Below are 23,131 nucleotides of genomic sequence, written 5' to 3' on the forward strand. Positions count from 1 at the left end.
AGTGGTACCTATTAATATCCTCAAATTTGCATGTTTTCAAACTGCTAGGTTAGCAGAAGCTGGGGCTAACAGCAGGAGCTCATCCTGCTCCCCAAATTTGAACCGGTGATCTTTCAGTCAGCAAGTTGAGCAGCTCAGCAGTTTAACCCATTATGCCACCAGGGACGCCATTTAATAAAACATAGTTACAATAAAAAACAGACCATTTCCTATACCAGTCTTGTTTTGTACGACTACTCATATACTTTGATTAATATAATCATTGATTACATATTCCGAGAGATAAGACCACCAAATTACCAAACCCATCTTGTACTGGTTCTCCATCCATGGGCTGTCGTAGCCTATATTGCGTCTATCATATATTTTAGGGTGTTTGTAACTTGGGGACTTGAATTTGAAATGCAATCCAACTGGATCACCCCAGTCGTTTGTTACAACACAAACAAGCAAGAGACCCGCAGCACATGTATTAAAGCCTCATTATTGGTGCATGGCAGTTCACAGATACAATTAAATCAGTGTATGAAGGCCAATCCAAGTGTGTGACAGTGCTGACTGATCCTGACGGGGTTGCTCTTCCTTTTTTGCCTCTGTCAGCCTCCTTTTCCCCCCTTCTGATCTCCTTCGCTCCTTGATGACAAAGATTGGTTGCAGAAATTTCACCACTAACGTAACAGGTCTCAGAGTTTATCGGATGAGTGATGACACCGGGGGAGGTGGGCTTTCCAGCCTTTGAGAAATGTAGACATCTGAAAACATACAGAAGGGTCTCCTGAGATATCAAAGTTGGCAGAGCTCTACACTTTCTCCACCTGCGTCTCTCTTTCTTCCCCCCCCCCCCCCGGGGACCTAAGCCTATACATGAAAATCATTTCAGTTTTGTATGTAGCTTACATAGCCTGAAGGTCATTAGATGCACAGCATTTTTAATAATGTGGTGCATGGAACAAAGTTTGTACGAGGGTGGGTCAAAAAGTTTTGCCTCCTGTGTCCTAAAAATGGTCTGAATGAACCTATAACAGCAGAATTTACTCCAGATCATAGCCTGAACTGTCCTCTACTCAAAACTACCATTCAACATAGTCACCATCAATGTGTACACATTTGCACCATCGTTGAACCCAGGCATCCAAACCATTTGAGAAAAATTCAGGGTTTTGCTTTGTGACCCATGATTTTCAAGCTGTTTGAACGTCATTGAAGTCATTGAATCTGAAACCACCTAGGTTGCCTTTCTGATGTCCAAACAGGTTAAAGTCAAAAGGGCTAAATCATCAACATTTCTCAAGTGGTGATGGATTTCCTGAGGTGCACAACCTCCTTTGGCCAGAAATTCAATCACGACTCTTTCTTTGAGCTTCAGATTCATGGTTCTAATCAGTCAATCAGAAAAAAGAAAATACTCTATCACTAGAGTAAGGTTCCCTCTATCATATCATGCATGGATAGTCCAGCGGCTGTGAAAGAAAGAAAAATTAGAGCGATGGAGGCATTACTTTTTGACCCACCCATATATACATTTCCCCCACTTGCGTCTTTATTCCCTTGCCTGGGGACCCAGGCCTAAACATGAAATTCATTTCAGTTTCATATGTAACTAACGTAGCCCAAAGGTCATTTGATGCACAACATTTTAAATAATTTGGTTCATGAAACAGAGTTTGTATATGCCAAACCTTCAGAAAGCAATGGCATCACTATCTCAGTTGCCAGGTGGACAATTCTGGATTTTGACGTATTATATATTTATTTCCGATATTTATATGCCGCCCTTCTCACCCTGAAGAGGACTCAGAGCGGCTTACAAGATATATATACATACAATATATGAAATTATTAGCATAGTATAATATCAGTATTGGGCTCAAAGGTTGGCTCAAACCCAACCTTAAAAACTGTGGCATAGACACTGCGAATTGGGAAGCCCTGGCTCTTGAGCACTCCAGTTGGAGGTCAGCTGTGACCAGCAGTGCTGCAGAATTTGAAGAGGCATGAATGGAGGGTGAAAGAGAGAAATGTGCCAAGAGGAAGGCGCGTCAAGCCAACCGCAACTGGGACCACCTTCCACCTGGAAACTGATGCCCTCACTGTGGGAGAAGATGCAAATCAAGAATAGGGCTCTACAGTCACCTACGGACCCACCGCCAGGACCCTACACTTGGAGGACTATCATCCTTGGACTACAAGGGATCGCCTAAGTAAGTAAGTAATATCAGTATTATATATTATTATATTGTACTACACCATTATATTGTAATAGTATTAGTAATATTACATGTAATATAAAATATATAATTATAATATTGTATTATTAGTAGTATTATATTGTATTACATTATAATATTATAAATATTATGTGTATATACATTATATTATATTATTAGTAAAGCACAGGAGACAAGATGGAACTGTCTTCTGCCTCCCTCTCTCTTTCACATCATCTTCCACCTAAACATTAGGAAAAACTTCCTAACTGTAAGAGCTGTTCAGCAGTGGAACTCTCTGCCCCAGAGTGTGGTGGAAGCTCCTTCTTTGGAGGCTTTTAAACAACCTATCATTATTATTATTGCCCTACCTCTGCAGGGATGGGACCCTTACAGGTATAAATGGATCCTGCTGGTGTTGTTGTTATTGCCTCCACCACTCTCCAGGGCAGAGAGTTCCACTGCTGAACAGCTGACTGTGAGAGCTGTTCAGCAGTGGAACTCTCTGCCCCAGAGTGTTGTGGAGGCTCCTTCTTTGGAGGCTTTTAAACAGAGGCTGGATGGCCATCTGTCGTGTGCTTTGAATGTGATTTTCCTGCTTCTTGGCCGAATGGGGTTGGACTCTATGATTCTATGATTAAAGGCCTTTTTGAGCTCCAGCCTCAGCAGCCATTAAATAAGAGCACTATCAAAGTATTGTGAGTCTTGTAAATAACAATCTGTAGGGATTTTCATGGGAATTTTAAAATAATGTTTATATTCAGAAGGGTAAACAAATAGATAAAATATGAGATTAGTATTTCTGGAATGAGGTGGAAGGCTATCATTTCAGCTTCACTGACATTCTCCTCTTTGCTTGTCATTCTCCAAAGCAGTTAAAAATCTTTGATGCTGGTTTCTACACTTTTGCAGCTCTGGCTATTTGAACACAAGATGGATAGGGGAAAATGTCTTAAGTCTGGTCCAAGTGGACCATGTTGACAGTTGTAATTTTTTTAAACATTATCATGTAGTGCTTGCTCTCTTTTTTCTGATCAGATCTATGTATACATATAAAATTTCTTTCCCTCGTTTCTCTTTCCTCTTCAATCTTTCCCAAGGAACCAGGAAAGAGAAGTTCAAAGCAGTGTGTCCTGACAGTTTTTGGTACAAACACTCACCCTGTCTGTTTATATAGCCGGCATGGTTTCATGTCTCAAGAAAAAAAAGAACATAAAAGGGAAGAGAAGAAAGGGTTTTGAGCCTATTTTCCCCCCAAAAAATCCAGTATTTTTTCTCAGAGGACAATGTACATTGTATAAGAAGTAAATCCAAAGTGTGTGGGCATATTGCCTGGGAAGGGAGAGAAAGAACAGTCTATAACAGGCATTTGCATGTTTTTGAACTTTTAGGTTGGCAGAAGCTGGGGCTAACAGCAGGAGCTCACACTGCTCCGGGGATTCGAACCTGCAACCGTTCGGTAAGCAAGTTCAGCAGCTCAGCGGTTTAATCCACTGCAAATTTTGGCCCTCCCTCCAGGTGTTTCCAACTTCAACTCCCACAATTCCTAACAACCTCAGATCCCTTCCTTTTCCCCCTTGGGAAAGGACCTGGGGGTGTTAGGAATTGTGGGAGTTGAAGTCCAGAACATCTGGACAGAGGGCCAAAGTTTGCTCATGCCCAATATATAAAGTTGATTATGATCTATAAATCCCTATCAGGATATCGGGAAGACTATATATATATTTGGAAGAGTGCATCTGGTGTTGCAATGGATTAAACCGCTGAGCTGCTGAATTTGCTTACCAAAAAGTTGCAGGTTCGAATCCGGGGAGTGGTGTGAGCTCCTGCTGTTAGCCCCAGCTTCTGCCAACCTATCAGTTCAAAAACATGTAAATGTGAGTAGATCAATAGATATTTCCTTACTTAGATGATCCCTCGTTGTCCGAGTAAGATTGTCCTCCAAGTGCGGTATGTAGGTGACTGTGGAGCCCTATTCTTGATACCCCTTCGTCAGGAAGGTAACGGCGCTCCATGCAGTCATGCCGGCCACATGATCTTGGAGGTGTCTACGGACAACACCAGCTCTTCAGCTTAGAAATGGAAATGAGCACCAACCCCCAGAGTCTGACATGACTGAATGTCAGGGGAAAACCTTTACCTTTATATATGTGTGTGTGTATATATACATATATATATATAAACTTTTATATCCCGATCTTCTCTACCTCTGTGGAGGGACTCACACTGGCTAACAGCAGAAATTCAATGCACAAATACATCTAAAACATCATAAAATCATAATAAGTTAAAATACAGACAAAATAAATACATAAAAGCTAAATCGCCAAGACAGAATCAAGTTCAGCTCAGTCCGCAAATGTGGTCAATAACTATTCAGTTATTGCTGGACTCAACCAATTATTCTGGGAATGCTTCGTCCCAGAGACAGGATTTCACTAGCTTTCTGAAGGTCAGGAGGGAAGGGGCAAATCTAATCTCCATCAGGAGAGAGTTCCACAGTCGAGGGGCCACCACTGAGAAGGCCTTGTCTCTCATCCCCACAAGGTGCGATTGCGGTGGGACCGAGAGAAGGACCCCTCCAGAAGATCTTAATAACCTTTCCTAAGCACTTGGATAATATGGGAAGGCACTTCTCTTCGTCCAATTCCATTTCTATTGATATTTGGTGGGTACAAAGAAGAGGGTCTTCTCAGTGGTAGCTCCTGGACTGTGAAAATCCTTAAGGAGGGATTTTCACAGTTCAGGAGCTACCACTGAGAAGGCCCAGATAGCTTCCTGTTTGTTCTCCTTTGGAGAACAGGCTTCTTGGATCTGGCTGTGATGAGCTTTTAATTGTGATGTTGTGTTGTTTTCTATCCTCAAATGCTTTGAGTCAAGTTGTCTAGTGAATTCATGCCTGATTTGCTCTTGGACCATATACGAGGGTGGGTCAAAAGGTTTTTTTTTAAGTTTCTCTTTCTTCCTTCTTTCTTCGTGCATCTTTAAACAGGCAATACAGGGATGAAATCTAGCTGGAAACTGCAACCTTCTACAAGCTTCCTATACTAGTTATTTGTTATGTCTATAATTCAGATTGCTTCCTATGTTGAATGTATATTTTGATATGCAGCTTTCCCTTAACTCTATGTTCTTTGAGGTTGTGGGGGGAATGCAGACCATGTGACCAAATCTGGGCCTATTCAGACTGAGGCTCCATTTTTAGGAGTCAGTTTGCATCAAAAGTAGTAAAGTACAGTTTAGATGTCAGTAGTGTCAGTATGCTGCAGTAAGTAGTCAGTCTGGGTTGAGTAGTGAACTAGACTGAAGGGAGTGCAAAGAAGAGACCAAAAATAGAATGCTTTCGAGAACTTACTGTTTAAACTCTCAACCCGTAAGAAACTTCCCTGTATGCTGAATACATGAAGTTTGTAAAAGTCAACTACGTTACTTTTAACAAAGGCTACCTATTTTTGGTCTCTTGAGAGCATGATTTAAAAGCAATATGTTTTATGGGAGAGTAGATGTTTTTGGGCAACTGAAATAACACTTTTGAAGATCTGCACTATATTTTGTGCATTGATATATCTTTGTTCCTAACGGTTCAGAGAGAGAACTAGGTATATCAGTCTAACAACTGAGAAACCTATTTTGCCTTGCATGAATACTAGTGGGGATTTACCACTAAGGAGAAGATTCAGTCACTCGAGTATGTGACTCTTCTCAGGAAGATCATACTTTACAAAAGGGTTATGATTATTCCAAATTGTGTGAATGCCAGTTAATTTCCAAAAGGGTCACGTTTCCAAAAGGTTATGTTGTTTGATTTTTATTATGTTTTTTGCACTGTTTATTTTATTTTTTTACTTCATGTATTTTGTTGTGATGTAATTTTTCTGTTATTTGTGTCTAACTTTGCTGTATTATTTGTGGGCTTGGCCTATGTTAGCCGCCCCGAGTCCCCTTTGGGGAGATGCTGGCAGGGTATAAATAAAGTTTAGTATTATTATATTACTAGCCCCCTACCACACATTGCTGTGGCCCAGTCTGTGTATATGTGTTTATATGTGTGTTTGCACACACACACACACACACATACACATACACATATATATATATGTGTGTGTGTGTGTGCGTGCGCGTGTGTGTATGTATGTGTGTATATATGTGTGTTTATATTTGTGTATTTGTGTGTTTGTATGTGTACATGCATATTGTGTATAGGTGTGTGTTTGTCTATATGTATATTTGTGTGTGTGTATATATATGTATGTGTGCATGCATATGTATATGTTTGTATATATGCATATTTGTGTGTTCATGTGTATGTGTGTGTGTGTGTGTGTGCATATGTATGTGTGTATATGTGCATATCTGTGTGTGTTTGTTCATATATATATATATATATATATATATATATATGAAGGTGTGCATGTGTATATGTATATGAGTGTATGTGTAGGAGCCCCCGGTGGTGCAGTGAGTTAAACCCCTGTGCCGGCAGAACTGAAGACCGACAGGTTGCAGGTTCGAATCCAGGGAGAGGCGGATGAGCTCCCTCTATCAGCTCCAGCTCCTCATGTGGGAACATGAGAGAAGCCTCCCACAAGGACATAAAATCATCTAGGCGTCCCCTGGGCAACGTCCTTGCAGACAGCCAATTCTCTCACACCAGAAGCGACTTGCAGTTTCTCAAGTCACTCCTGACACGATAAAAAAAAAGTGTATGTGTATATGTATATATGGTGTATTTTTGGGGTTTTTAAGTCTGCTCCGCTGGGGTTTTGTGTGTGTGTGTTTTTAGGGGTGATGGACATTCATTGGACTGTTAGGTGTATTGTGTCCAAATTTTGTGTCAATTCGTTCAGTGGTTTTTGAGTTATGTTAATCCCACAAACGAATATTACATTTTTATTTATATATATTTCTGGTTTCCCAAAAGGTTATGATCTCTAAAAAGGTCATGCCTTTCCAAAACAAAAAATCCTAACCTGAAAATGTCACTTAGCTGAGTCTTTGCTTATTGTTGTACTCACTTACCCTTGTTGTTGTTGTTTGTGTGCCTTCGAGTCAAGTGTATATAATTGGATTTTCGCGGCAAGATTTGCCATCGTCTGAGGCTGAGAGAGCGTGACTTGCCCAAGGTCACCCAACAGGTTTCCATAGCCAGGCAGGGATTTGTACTCTTAATACCCATAGTTCAGTGCTCAAACCACTATATAGTATTCGTGAGTATTTAAGCGTAGTAACAACATTGAGGGAGGCCTTGATCAGATGGTGGGAATCACATTCATAACCTGTTCTGCTTTTGACATACACAGACATGCACGCACCTCGCTCTTTCTCCCAGGGAAATTTATTGTGTAAAGCTTGAAATGTATAACTTTCAAAACCCGGTGTCGGGCAGACCAAGTTCAAAGGCCTGGTAATGCTCCCTTAATGATAAGCGATGTTAATTGCTCCAAGATGAATGGCTGTATATCTTTGGGAGGCTGTCACGGAGGAAGAAGGGGTCATGTTTCACAATTTTTAGGAAACCTCCTTATGACTCCCCCCTCCCTCCTCGTCCTAATTTTGTTTCCAAAGTCCCGAGCAACAAAACTGTTGTCTGAATAGGAATAAAGAACAGCACACAATAAAGAATGATGGTGAGTTTTAGGCCTAGGAGTCCTGGAGATTGAACTCTCTTGGTTTTGTGCCATTCTGGGAGTAAAATAAAATCAAGTTTGCAAGGTCTAAGGCTGCTGCCCTTAAAAGGGGGCTTTATAGGTCTTTACATAAGAAACTAAATATGCCTAGGTCTGAATTACCTGAAAGTCATGCCCTTGGGACTTGGTTCGGAATAAACCTTTTTGGATTTAACCCTGGAAGTCCCATTCCCATTTATGCTGGTGGGTCAAAAAGTAATGCCTCCAACGCTCTAACTTTTCTTTCTTTCCCTACTACTGGACTGTCTCTGCATGATATGATAGAGGGAACCTTACTCGACTGATAAGAGTCTTTTCTTGTTCACATTGACTGATTAGAAACATGAATCTGAAGCTCAAAGAAAGAGTCGTCATTGAATTTCTAGCCAAAGAAGGAGATCTAGCCAAAGAAGGAGATTCACCTCACTACCTCTGAGGATGCTTGCCATAGATGCAGGCGAAACGTCAGGAGAAATGCCTCTAGAACATGGCCATATAGCCCGAAAAAACCCACAAGAACCTAGATCCATAATTGCTTGAATAATATTTCTGATTTGGTCCCTTCTGACTTTGACCTGTTTGGACCTCTGAAAGACACCTTACATGGTTTCAGATTCAATGACTTGAATGATGTCCAGACACCTTTAAAATCATGAGTCGTAAAGAAAAACCCTGAATTTTTCCCAAATTGTTTGGATGCCTGTGTTAAATGACGGTGCAAATGTGTCCAAACTGATGGTGACTATGTTGAATGGTAGTTTTGTGTAAAGGACAGTTCAGTCTCTGATCTGGAGCAACTTCTGCTGTTATAGGTTCATCTATATAAATAAAAATGTAATGTAATAAATAAAATAAATAAAAATGTAATCACTGGATGATTTGATGCAATACACTTATCAGGCCAACGAGTGATCATCACTCATAAAAACACTGAAAAACACAGCAGAAGACACTTAAAAAGCCAAAAATTATATTACACCACATGCTCAAAACCACACATGTATACGCAAACACACATAAACATAAAACACAAATATATACACACACATACACAAAATAAAAAATACATTACAACACATGCGCAAAACCAGATATATACACATATACACAAATATATACACATATATACACATATATGCATATAAACACACAGAAAACACATATACACAGATTGGGCCACAGCAACGTGTGGCAGGGGATGGCTAGTTCATAATATTTTTATGACACAGGAGGCAAGACTTTTTGACCCACCCTGGTATTTAGGAATATGGTAGCTTTGGATAGTGGACAGTTCAGGCTATTATCTGGAGCAACTTCTGCTTATTATAAGTTTTATTGATTTATACTGACTGTTTATTATGCTACTGTTTTTAATTTTTTAAACTATTTTATGATGTTTTTGAGCATTGAAATTTGCTATTGTTGACTGCTCTGAGTTGCCCCAGGGCTGTGAAGAGCGGTATACAAATATAGTAAGTAAATAAATATATACATTTGTAATGTTTTATGATACAGGAGGCAAAACTTTTTGACTCACCCTGGTATTTAGGAATACGGTACAGTAGAAGACAGTTCAGGCTAGGATCTGGAGCAACTTCTGCTGTTATAGGTCCATCCGTAATGTTTTTATGACACAGGAGGCAAAACTTTTTGACCCACCCTGGTATGTTTGGGAATATAATCCAATTTCATCCTGGCTTCTCTTGGAAGCTAAGTAGGACCAGCCTACTTGGATGGGAGATCGCCAGTGAATCCAAGGTAATGCATATCAGAGGAAGGATATGGACCATGGGGTATAATTATTGTGAATATAATTATAATAATAAGACTGGCAACTTGATGGCACACATAAGCCAAGGTTAAGGAAACTTCTGAGTTATATCGACAGGCTCAGGCCAGAAGGGCTACAACAGGCATCTGTTCCCAAAACAGTTTAATGTAAGGCCAGGTCCCAATCCTACCTTTATGTTGGCTGTACCAAACTCAGCCCAGCCTCCTTTTGAGAGATCTGTTTGCACTTTAACACAATCCCCTCCATTTTATTGGGCTCCCTGCTCGATTTTTGCCCAAGTTTTTTCACCCAGGAAAGAAACAGATGGAGGAAAACATGGAGCAAAGAAAGCCAGTGCCCGCAAATGAAAATAGAAGCGGAAAAGATGGGGGAAAGCTAGAGAATGTAGGGAAAGGTTGCCCTGCTTGGAGTCAGGGCTCTGAAAACCCACTGGATGTGTTATGGCTCTGTCACACTCTCTCAGCCTCGGAGGAACAACCCTGGTCAAGAAAATACCAATAATGTGGGAATGCTTTGTGTTTGCAAGGGTTTTGAAAAAGCTGCCCCCCCCCCTTTGTTGCCTCAATGAGTTTTAGATGTAATTCTCATGGTGTTTCAACTTTTTCATGTTGGTTTTTGTACTTGTTTTGTTCTAAATTGTGGGAAGTTGAGTGGGGGAGGGAGAAAGGCAGGCTAGAAATATAACAACAACAACAACAACAATAACAACAACAACAAGGATAGATAGATAGAACAAAAGTGTTCCATTAAAATCCAGGATGGCTTGCATTTTGACCAGATTGGATTGGGCGCATGAGAATCAAATCCATATGGATTTCCTCTGTCTTCGACCAGGAGCTTTGGGGTCTTCTTTGCCCTCCAAAAGGGGCTCTTTGGGGATGATTGCATGGGCAAAATCAGGAGCGCAAATGTAGCATATGCGCTACATTTAAGGTGTTTACAATTAAAGGTGTTTACAATAAAAATAACTTCCCTATCCCCCCAAAATGAGGGTTAAAACCAGCAAACAGAGCAGTGATCTATAATTTCCTCTCCTTCATCAAAACTCTGCCACATAAAGGGATTTTGAAAAATAACAAAGTTCCCAAACATGAAGACTATATATTATATTATATTATGATTGTTATATTACATGCTTAATATATTGTATTATATAATATATTACATGATTAATATATTGTATTATATAATAAATTGCATTATATAATAATATATAATAATTATAGTATATGTTATAATATATAATTATTGTATCATATAAACATGATACAATAATATATTGTATTATATAAACATGATACAATAATATATTGTATCATATATTTATATGATACAATATCATATAAATATATGATACAATATATTATTGTATATGGGGGTGAGAAGGGCGGGGTACAAGTGTATTAAATAAATAAATTATATACATAATATATATTGTATTCTATAATATAATGCTTATATAAATATATATAAAATACATAATATAATATAATATCACAATATATAATATAATAACATAGTGTTATAATATATAATAATTCAATATAATAATCATATTTTATATATTATATTATAATTATATTATATACACAACACATATTGTATTATATAATATAATGCATATATAAATAGGTTGTTGTCTGTTTTCAGGGCAGAAACCTCACAACTTCTGAGGATGCCTGATATAGATGAAGGCGAAAAGTCAGGAGATAATGCTTCTGGAACTTGGCCATATAGCCCAGAAAACACACAACAACCCAGTGATTCCGGCTTCTACAATACATATATAAATATATATACATAATACTTTATAATAAAATATATTATTACAATATATGATATGATAATATATTAATTATATTATAATATATATTATATTAATATATAATAGCATTATATATTATTATATTATATACATAATAAATTATAAAATTTGTTACATATATAAATATATATAGAGATAATATAATGCAATATAATATAACACACACACACACAATATAATCTCAAATTCCCCCTTCCGTTCTCCAGCATTGACTGCCTTCCTGGGCAAGATCTATATTCACAGATTGATTCTTCAACGCTTTTTCTGACCTTTGTTTGTGAAAGTAGGCCAACCTGGACTGAGAGACTCAACCCCCCCCCCCCAAAAAAAAACAGCAAACCCAAGGTTGCAATAATAATAATACTAACAACAACAACAACAATGCTTTATTTGTATTCCGCCCTTTCTCCCCGAGGGGATTCCCAGACTGGCCCCATCCCTGGGTGAGAAGGACCTTCTCTTTGGAAAAAGAGGGGCATTCCCACGTTCAAGACCCGTGTTTGGCTCCCCTTCCTGTCCCTCATTCTAGAAGCCACAGGCCAACAACCTCCCGAAATACCTTTCCCAGGGATGCTCTGGCCTTCCTTCCACTCTCCTCCTTTTTTCATTCTTTCCTTCCACTCTCCTCCTTTTCTCTCTCCCCCGTTCCTTCTCTTCCAGGGCCCAGACCCCAAACAGCTTCGGATTTATATTCATCAATAGATTGTAAAGTCTGGGGAGGGGGAAAAAAGGGTTCATTAGCAAACTGACCCCAGTTGACTCCCCCTTTTTTTCACATTTGGGTGTTGTTTCTGTTCCCAATTTCTGCGTCACGTGACGCAGGGGAGTGAGTTTGAGGGGTTTCCTTTTTGGGGAAAAAAGAGGGGGGGGGGGAGAGAGAGAGCCACTTTTACCCCATTGCAAACCAGGAGGGGAATTTTTTTGTTTTTATATTTGTAAGACATCGCAGCTGACTTTGGAGCTAAACTCAGGTGGTGGACCCCAGAGAAGGCTGACTTGATGACTCAGGTGAGTGAGGGAGGGAAGGAGGGAGTGGGGAGAAGGAAGAGACGGGGCTGCTGCGCGTTTTCCCGGATGTGTGGCCATGTCCCTTTTCTTAAATCGGATTTCGTGTCAGATTCGAGGCGAGGGTGACCTTCCCTTTCGGAGGGGGTTTTGATGCGGTGAAGCTGAATAAAGTCTTGTATGTGGGTAGATAGATGGATGGATGGATGGATGGATGGATGGATGGATGGATGGATGGATGGATGGATGGATGGATGGATAGCTAGGTGGATAGCTAGGTGGATGGATAGTTAGATAGTAGTAGATGGATAGGTAGATAGAGAGGTAAGTAGAAAGATAAGTAGATAGATAGGTAGATAGGAACATAGACAGACAGATAGATAGGAAGATATAAAGATAGGAAGATTAGATAGGTAGATAGATAGACAGGCAGATAGCTAGATAGGAAGGTAGATATATAGGAAGCTAGGTAGGTAAGTAGATAGATAAGATAGGAAGATAGATAGATGGATAGTTAGATAGTTGATAGATGTGTAGATAGGAAGATCGATAGGAAAATAGATAGGAAGATAGATAGATAGATAGATAGATAGATAGGAAGATAGATAGATAGATAGACAGACAGACAGACAGACAGATGAATAGATAGGTGGATGGATGGATAGATAGAGATAGATAGATAGGGAGATAGGTAAGTAGGAAGATAAGTAGATAGATAGGTAGATAGGAAGATAGATAGATAGATAGATAGATAGATAGATAGATAGATAGATAGATAGATAGATAGATAGATAGACAGGAAGCTAGGAAGATAAGATAAGATAGATAGACGGATAGGAAGATAGATATATAGGAACTAGATATATAGGATAATAGATAGGTAAGTAAATAGATAAGATAGGAAGATAGATAAGATAGGAAGATAGATAGATAGATAGATAGATAGATAGATAGATAGTAGATAGGTAGATAGTAGATAGGTAGATAGGAAGATAGATAGGGAAATAGGAAGACAAATTGATAGATAGGAACAGATAGACAGTAGGTAGGTAGGTACATAGGAAGATAAGTAGATAGATAGGTAGATAGATAGAAGATAGATATATAGGAAGCTAGATAGATAGGTAAGTAGATAGATAGGAAGATAGGAAAATCGATATATAGGAAGCTAGGTAGGTAGGTAGGTAGGTAGGTAGGTAGGAAGGTAGGAAGGAAGATAGATAGATAGATAGATAGATAGATAGATATAGAGAAAGACTCTTCTCAGTAGAGTAAGATTCCCTCTATCGTCTCATGCCTAGGTAGTCCAGGAGCTGTGAAAGAGAGAAAAGCCAGAGCGATGGAGGCATTACTTTTTGACACCCCCCCCCCCCCCATATGTCCAAAAGGATGGTGACTCTGCTGAAGGATAGTTTTGGTTAGAGGACCGTTCAGGCTGGGATCTGGAGCAACTTCTGCTCTTCTAGATTCATACCGAACGGTGTTTAGGACGCAAGAGGCAAAACTTTTTGACACACCCTCTGCATGATACATTTTTTGTATTAATTGAAAGGACTGGGGTGGGAATGGGGGATCTCTCCGCCTGGCTTGAGAAGGAGGGAAGGCTCAAACTGTTTCTCTCTCTATATATATATATCTATATATACACACTCACACATACATACATATATATATACACACACATACCACGTCGAAGGCTTTCATGGCCGAAATCACTGGCTTGCTGCGAGTTTTCCAGGCTATAATACAGCCATACAGTCCGGAAAACTCACAGCAACCCAATATATACCATACTTGGATAGTGTGGCACATAAAACGCGCGTTTTCCTTTCCTACAACTCATGATTTCGCTAAAGACTTAGAGGCGATTTGTCATGCATGTCCTTCTTTCCCTTTCCCCACCAAAGCGACCCTTTTCTGTTTAGGACACCTTGCTCTTTGGCTATTATTATTATTATTATTATTATTATTATTATTATTATTATTATTAAGTTTGCTCTTCCAAACCTTTCCCTTCCTTCCCTTTGTCCTCCTCTTATATGCAAAACTAATATCTTAACTTTGACTCCAAACCTCTTGGATTATTCTCCCCAACTCATTATTATTATTATTATTATTATTGTTATTATTATTATAATATATAATATATTAGTGATTATTATTAGTAGTAATAGTTGTTATTACAATTATATATTATATTATAATATATTAGTAATAATAATAATTGATAATAGTTGTTATTATGGGTTGTTGTAGGTTTTTCGGGCTATATGGCCATGTTGTAGAAGCATTCTCTCCTGACCTTTCGCCTGCATCTATGGCAAGCCTCCTCACAACCTCTGATGCAGGCGAAAGGTCAGGAGAGAGATATATAATAATATATAATAACAATATATAACAATATATTTCGCCTGCATCAGAAGTTGTGAGGAGGCTTGCCATAGATGCAGGCGAAAGATCAGGAGAGAATGCTTCTGGAACATGGCCATATAGCCCGAAAAACCTACAACAACCTACAACATCTCTCCTGATGTTTCGCCTGCATCTATGGCAAGCCTCCTCACAACCTCTGATGCAGGCGAAATATATTGTTATATATTGTTATTATATATTATTATATCTCTCTCTCCTGACCTTTCGCCTGCATCAGAGGTTGTGAGGAGGCTTGCCATAGATGGAGGCGAAACGTCAGGAGAGAATGCTTCTGGGACATCGCCATAGAGCCCGAAAAACCTACAACAACCCAGTGATTCCAGCCATGAAAGCCTTCGACAATACAGTTGTTATTATAATAATATATAATATATAATATATTACTACTACTAATAATAATAGTTGTTATTATAATATTGTTATGTTATTATAATAATATATAATATATTAGTAATAATAATTATTAATAGTTATTATAATATATATATATTATATCTTAGTAAATAATAATAATAATAATAATAATAATTAATACTAATAGTCTTTTTTGCTTTAGTTTGCAATACTGTTTCCCTGATTTCGTTTCTCCGCCTCTCCAAGTTTCCCCCCAAAGAAGTGTATTGATTTCAACCATTTTTTCTCCTCTTGAACCCGGATTCTTCCTAAAATCCATATTATTGTTGTTGTATAGCAGTGGTTCCCAACCTTTTTTGGACTAGGGACCACTCTCCAACATTAGTACCGAAAAGGTTACGAATCAGTGTTTGGTCCACTTGAGATTCGGTTTGGTGATTTGGGGTGCTGGCTCAGAAAACTGCATTGGGTAGACCACATCAGCTCTAGCTTCTGATTCAGAACCTATGCCATCCAGGAGGCCCACCGACTCTTCAATGCCTCGAATAGCACAACATTGGGACTCAATTGAAGCGCAATACTTTCCCCCAATTATTGATCTCTGTCCTGTGCGGTAGTTTCGAATTCGAATCAAGAAGTCGGGTTAAAAAAACTCCTGGTTTTTTTAGGTATATAAAAACGTATGTGTATTACGTTAATGTATGGAATACATATCATATATCAATTTGATCTATATATTCCGTACATTAAGGTAATATAAACAATGTTTTTGTATACCTAAAACATGCATGGGACGTATATTAAGTTAATGTATATACACATATACCTATACAATACTACATATATTTTTTACCTATTTACCGAGCCATCTACACACTATACCTCCCATGTATGTAGAAATAAAAATAACAAGCCTACAGAACATGCATCTATCTATACATAAATATACATATACTATATGTAGTATAATACATATTATACTATTACATACGTATGTGTATATATACATACATATATACATTATACTATATATGCATATATACATTATACTATTATATACGTATGTGTATATATACATACATATATACATTATACTGTATATACATATATACATTATACTATTATATACGTATATAATAGTATAATATATTATGCTTTCTTTCTATAGTATATGTATGTATAGTTAGATACATATTCTGTATACTGTTATTTTTATTTATACATACATGGGACGTATAGTGCGGAAAAACGTAGATAAACACATAGATTCTCTCTCTCTCTCTATATATATGGATCTATAGATAAATATATAATATGTATGTGTACGTATAGATGCATATTATGTATGCTGTGTTATTTTTATTTATAAATACATGGGATGTATAGATAGCTAGGTAAAATAGCTCGGTAAACACAGATATGGGTGATAATAATACTATAGATTTAGGCGGTATGTATACTATGTATAAAACGCTATCTGTGTGTACATATAAAGGGTATATATATTCGGTTTGTTTTGTCTACTCTGAACATACTCTGTGAAATGAGAACTGGGTTCTGGGAATATAACAGGAAGACAATATTGGATGGGGCTTCCCAGAGTAGGAATATATATATATATATATATATATAGTGTGTGTGTGTGTGTGAGAGAGAGAGAGAGAGAGAGAAAGAGAGAGAGATTATATAAGACTATTATATCATTACATGTATATAATCATATTCTTTATTATTTTATAATATTATAATATAATATAATAATGTAATAGTATAATATATTTTATATATATATAATATAATATAATAAAATATTATTGTATGCATATACTAATATATAATATAATATATACCTACTTATATGATACATATAATAATAAAATATTATATACATATAATTATATAATGGTATATAATATATATAAAAGTATAATAAATGTAATATATATAATATAATATAATAATGTAATAGTATAATATATAATATAATATAAAATAATAAAATTATTATTATTGTATACATATACTAATATAATATATACCTACTTATATGATACATATAATAATAAAATATTATATACATATAATTATATAATAGTATATAACAGTATAATAAATGTAATATATAATATATAATATATATATAGACCTCACAACCTCTGAGGATGCTTGCCATAAATGCAGGCGAAACGTCAGGAGAGAATGCTTCTAGAACATGGCCATATAGCCCTATAATATATATTATTGTTATAATATTATGTAATATAAAATAATAATAAAATATATTATTATTGTATACATATACTAATATATTGTATAATATAGATAATCTTATATTATAGATATAATAATAAAACATTATATGCATATAATTATTTGATAGTATATAATATATAATCTACAACCCTACAATATATATATATATATATATATATATATATATATATAATATAATATATAATATATAATAATATTAAAATGTGTTATTATTGTATACATATACTAATATATTGTACAATATAGATAATCTTATATTATAGATATAATAATAAAACAAAATAATAATAAAATATATTATTATTGTATACATATACTAATATATTGTATAATATAGATAATCTTATATTAGAGATATAATAATAAAATATTATATACATATAATTATATAATAGTATATAATATATATAATATTATAATATATATGATATATCATTATAAAATGAGTAAAATATATTATTATATACATATGTAATGTTATGAGTAATATATATATATATATTATAAAATGAGTAAAATATATTATATACATATGTAATATTATAAAATGAGTAAAATATATTATTATATATATGTAATATTATAAAATAAGTAAAATATATAATATATATAATATTATATATTATTATAAAATAAATAAAATATATTATTATATACATATGTAATATTTTGTAATATTATAATATATATAGTTCTCGTTATTATAATAATATATTATTATATAATTTATTGTTGTTGTTGTTGTTATGACCAAGCTCAAGTTGGGAAGAGGGGAAAGCCACACTCTGCAATCCTTCATTGCAAAAGAGATTTGGAAAGGGCCTCTTTGGGGCCATTGAGAGTGTGGGAATTGAACCCAGAAGAGTCTTGCCCTTTGGGAAGGGGACTAGCTTCGGATAGGAGATCTGCGTCTGGCCGTTTTCAATCCGAAAACGGTTTATTCCGACGGGAAAGTTGGATCCGATTTCCATGTAGTCTTTTCCCCCCGAAGCTGTGACCCTATCTAGACCTTGTGTGTATTGCAAACCCTCCCCGCTTTCTCTGAAGTTTGCTTGGATGCCAATCATTATATCATTATATCATTATCCTTTGGACTTATTTCAATACAAAAAGATGCCATTCTCCCCCGGATTAAGAGGGGAATTGAGTCCAAATCCATGGGAGGTAGAAGCCCCAAAGTTTCCCCCTTTTTCCTGCTCTTTTCGTGTTGGACTATGGGGGAGATTTCGGATAATAAAAGAGACAGGTCCTTGCCTCGGTTTGAAGTGGAAATTCAAAACATGCTTCGAGGAGACATAGAAATAATCACACCTCAATTAATAAAATAGCAAAAGTGACACTGAAGGAGGGCCCCAGTTCCGACTTCAGCTTCAACTTAAGTACCAAACTTACTCAACCGCTCTTGTTCCTAACTTTGGGGCTGCCTGCAATAGTAATAGTAGTAGTAGTAACAACAACAAAATGCGACTATTATTATTGTTCTTCTTGGGGCCAAGGAAGCCTGACCAGAGCCATCTTTCTTTGATTTGAGGGCTTCATTTGGTAGCACTTTTCCTGGAAAAAGCAACAAATTTTTGTAGATTATTATTATATTGTAATATTATGATATTATTATATTATTATATTTGAGGTCTTCACCTGGTAGCACTTTTCTTGGAAAGAGTGACAAGTTTTTGTGGATTTTATTATTATTATATTGTAATATTATTGTATTATTATATTATTATATTTGAGGTCTTCATTTGGTAGCACTTTTTCTGGAAAGAGTGGCAAGTTTGGTGTATTATTATTATTATTATTATTATATTGTAATATTATTGTATTATTATATTTGAGGTCTTCACCTGGTAGCACTTTTCCTGGAAAGAGTGACAAGTTTGGTGGATTATTATTATTATTATTATTATTATTATATTTGAGGTCTTCCTCTGGTAGCACTTTTCCTGGAAAGAGCGACAAGTTTGGTGGATTATTATTATTATTATTATTATTATATTTTATATTGTAATATTATTATATTATTATATTTGAGGTCTTCACCTGGTAGCACTTTTCCTGGAAAGAGTGACAAGTTTTTGTGGATTATTATTATTATTATTATTATTATTATATTTGAGGTCTTCCTCTGGTAGCACTTTTCCTGGAAAGAGCGACAAGTTTGGTGGATTATTATTATTATTATTATTATTATTATATTTTATATTGTAATATTATTATATTATTATATTTGAGGTCTTCACCTGGTAGCACTTTTCCTGGAAAGAGTGACAAGTTTTTGTGGATTAATATAATTATAATATTGTAATATGATTGCATTATTATATTAGTAGCCATCTGCTGTGGTCCAGTCTGTGTATATGTGTTTGGTATGCATATATTTGTGTTTGCATGTATATATATGTGATTGTGAGCATCCATTGTAATATAATTTTTGTTTTTTGGCTTTTTAAAGTACCTTCCGCTGTGTTTTTCAGTGTTTTTATGAGTGATGGCCACTCCTTGACCTGAGAGGTGTATTGTATCCAAATTCGGTGACAATTCAACCAGTGGTTTTTGAGTTATGTTAATCCCACAAATAAACATTACAATAATATAATTTATATTATATTATATTATATTATATTATATTATAATATTTGAGGTCTTAATCTGGTAGCACTTTTCCTGGAAAGAGTTACAAGTTTGGTGGATTATTATAATTATAATTATATTATAATATTATTGTATTATTATATTATTATATTTGAGGTCATTTGGTAGCTCTTTTCCTGGAAAGACTGACAAGTTTTTATAATAATAATAATAATAATAATAATAATAATAATAATAATAATAATATCCATCAAAACATGTCACTCTTTCCACGGAAAGTGCTATCAAATGAAGACCTCAAATGGATGTTGTTGTTGTTGTTGTTGTTGTTATTATTACTATATTGTAATACAATAATATTGTATTATTATATTACTATATCTAAGGTCTTCATTTGATAGCACTTTCCGTGGAAAGAGTGACATGTTTTGATGGATATTATTATTATTATTATTATTATTATTATTACAGTATAGTATTGTAGTATTATTATATTATTATATCTAAGGTCTTTATTTGGTAGCACTTTTCCTGGAAAGAGTGACAAGTTTTGGTGAATTATTATTATTATTATATTATTATCTTTGAGGTCTTCACTTGGTATCACTTTTCCTGGAAATAGTGACAAGTTTTTGTGGATTATTATATTAATATAGTAAAAGTAATTATTGTTGTTGTTTGGCCTGCACTTGAAACAAAGCAGCCTTCCCCAACCAAGTTGTTTTCTTCTCAAGGACCAATAAGATATTCACAAAATACAAATAATATTCTTACATGTGATTCATGTGTTGACATGTTTTCCTTCTCTTCCTATATGTGTGTGTGTGTATAATATTATATATATAAGAGAGAGAGAGAGAGTAAAGAAAGGTAAGGCTGCCAAGTGAGGTGAATTCAGAGATTCCCGCTTTGCCTCCTTTCCTTTTTTCCATTGGGATTTTTCCACCCCTGTGTTATTCTTGGGCCTCCCATCTTGCCATGCATATATGTGCAACCATCACAAATTCGCCTAAGACTTTCCCAGATCTTGCCATAGTATTTAGTAATATTTATTTTCCTGTTGGAGCCTAGTCTGAGGCCTTTGAGTGGACCCGCTGATTGGGATTGTTTTGTGCCCTGCAATAACAACATAATAATAATATTGATGGATTTTAACTTGTCTTTTAACTGTATATATCTTGCTCTATGTCTGTGAATAGTGTTTTGGTCTCTTGTTTTAATAATGTTGTATCCGGCCTGGAGCCGCAGGGAGAGACCAGTAATAAATTAATCATCATAATCAATAACAACAACATTAATCATATAATATAGGTGCAATGGGTTAAACCCTTGTGCCGGCTGAACTGCTGACCAAAAGGTCTGCAGTTGGAATCTAGGGAGCGAGGTGAGCTCCTGTCTGTCAGCTCCTGCTTCCCATGCAGGGACATGAGAGAAGCCTCCCACAGGATGGTAACAGATTCGGGTGTCCCACTTGCAGTTTCTCCTGACATGAAAAAAAAATCATATAATAAAATAGTATAATGCTATAATAATAATAATAAAATAAAATACTATATTACTGTAATAATAATACTATAATAATACTATAATAAAATAATAATAATACTATAATGCTATAATAAAATAAAGCTTAGAGAAGAGAATGATGCTGGGGAAAATGGAAGGAAAAAGGAAGAGGGGCCAACCAAGGGCAAGATGGATGGATGGCATCCTTGAAGTGACTGGATTGACCTTGAAGGAGCTGGGGGTGGTGACGGGAGACCATGAGGAGTCTAAACAACTGAACGAATGAACAACAACAAATAATGCAATACTATAATAATGCAATACTATAATAATAATAATAATAATAATAATAATAATAATATAAGAATACTATAATAATGCAATACTGTAATAATAAAATAATAATAATACTATAATAATAATGATAAAATACAATAATAATAATAATATAAGAATACTATAATACTATAATAATAATGCAATACTGTAATAATAAAGGATAACACTATAATATTAAAATAATAATAATACTATAATAATAATAATGATAAAGTATAACAACAACAATAATAATATAAGAATACTATAATACTATAATAATAATGCAATACTATAATAATAATAAAATAATGACAATACTATAATAATAATGATAAAATACAATAATAATAATAATAACTACATAAGAATACTATAATACTATAATAATAATAATGCAATACTATAATAATAAAGTATTATAATACTATAATACTATAATAATAATACTATAATAATAATGATAAAATACAACAACAACAACAATACAGGTTGGTAATCCCTTATCGAGCATTTCAAAATGCTCTTAACATTGTCAAAAGTGAGCCCTTGAGGTACATCAACATCCCTCCATACACACAATTATTTAAAATATTGTACATAAAAGGCCTCCAAGCTAAGTGTATGTAGTGCATTATGAAGCATGCCTTTCCTGTTTAGACTTGGGTCCCATCACTTCTGGCCCTGTATAGTAGATGAAGGACCCCCCCCCCCCCCACTTCTGCTGAACTGTTAAATAGATGTGGTTTGATCCCTCTTCAACTGCTAGGGAATCCTGTCCACTGTAGGATTGATCCAATACAAGGGCACCAATGGCTAGTTCAGACTTGGCTTTGGATCATTGTCTGGCAGGAAAGAAAAGCAGAGTTGAGCTACAGTTCTGCCCCAACTTACCCGAGTCTTCATTCTGAGGAGACACCTGGAAGAAGAGGGACTACACATCCCACAAAACCCTGGCATCTGTAGTTTGATATTTAGGATTCTCTACTGGAGTTCATGGGAGTAGGCTTGGGATTTCTAGCACAGAACCCCAAGCATCTCACCCGACTGTGATGAAGACTCTGCAGTTCAGATAGACTCACAAACAGAACTAAGAAGTCAATTGGGGTTCTCCCTGTTGTTTTAGCCAATGGAATTGGATTCTGTAAGACTTATGGGA

At 35.5% G+C, this 23,131-nt stretch overlaps 1 protein-coding gene and 1 long non-coding RNA gene across 3 annotated transcripts in view; one reads left to right on the plus strand and one right to left on the minus strand.

The window, feature by feature from the left end:
* Nucleotides 1-455: 455 nt before the first annotated feature.
* LOC132763376 (uncharacterized) lies at nt 456-12,254 on the minus strand. The gene is made up of 2 exons (XR_009630252.2): nt 12,050-12,254; nt 456-752 (listed from the first exon to the last, which is right to left on the minus strand). It is a non-coding gene; the product is annotated as an uncharacterized lncRNA (long non-coding RNA).
* A 214-nt stretch (nt 12,255-12,468) lies between these two features.
* The window catches only part of TBX4 (T-box transcription factor 4), a 99,345-nt gene continuing 88,682 nt past the window's right edge, over nt 12,469-23,131 (plus strand). Inside the window, exon 1 of one of the 2 annotated variants that reach the window (XM_060756798.2) lies at nt 12,469-12,498. Coding sequence is in view for 1 of the 2 variants with exons in the window: in XM_060756796.2 (XP_060612779.2) it covers nt 12,490-12,498 (9 nt within the window). In the remaining variant the exon portion in view is untranslated. The remainder of the gene's footprint in view (nt 12,499-23,131) is intronic. The other variant, XM_060756796.2, reaches the window with a different exon arrangement.

This window comes from Anolis sagrei, chromosome 11, assembly GCF_037176765.1.
Source record: "Anolis sagrei isolate rAnoSag1 chromosome 11, rAnoSag1.mat, whole genome shotgun sequence".
NCBI lineage: Eukaryota > Metazoa > Chordata > Lepidosauria > Squamata > Dactyloidae > Anolis > Anolis sagrei.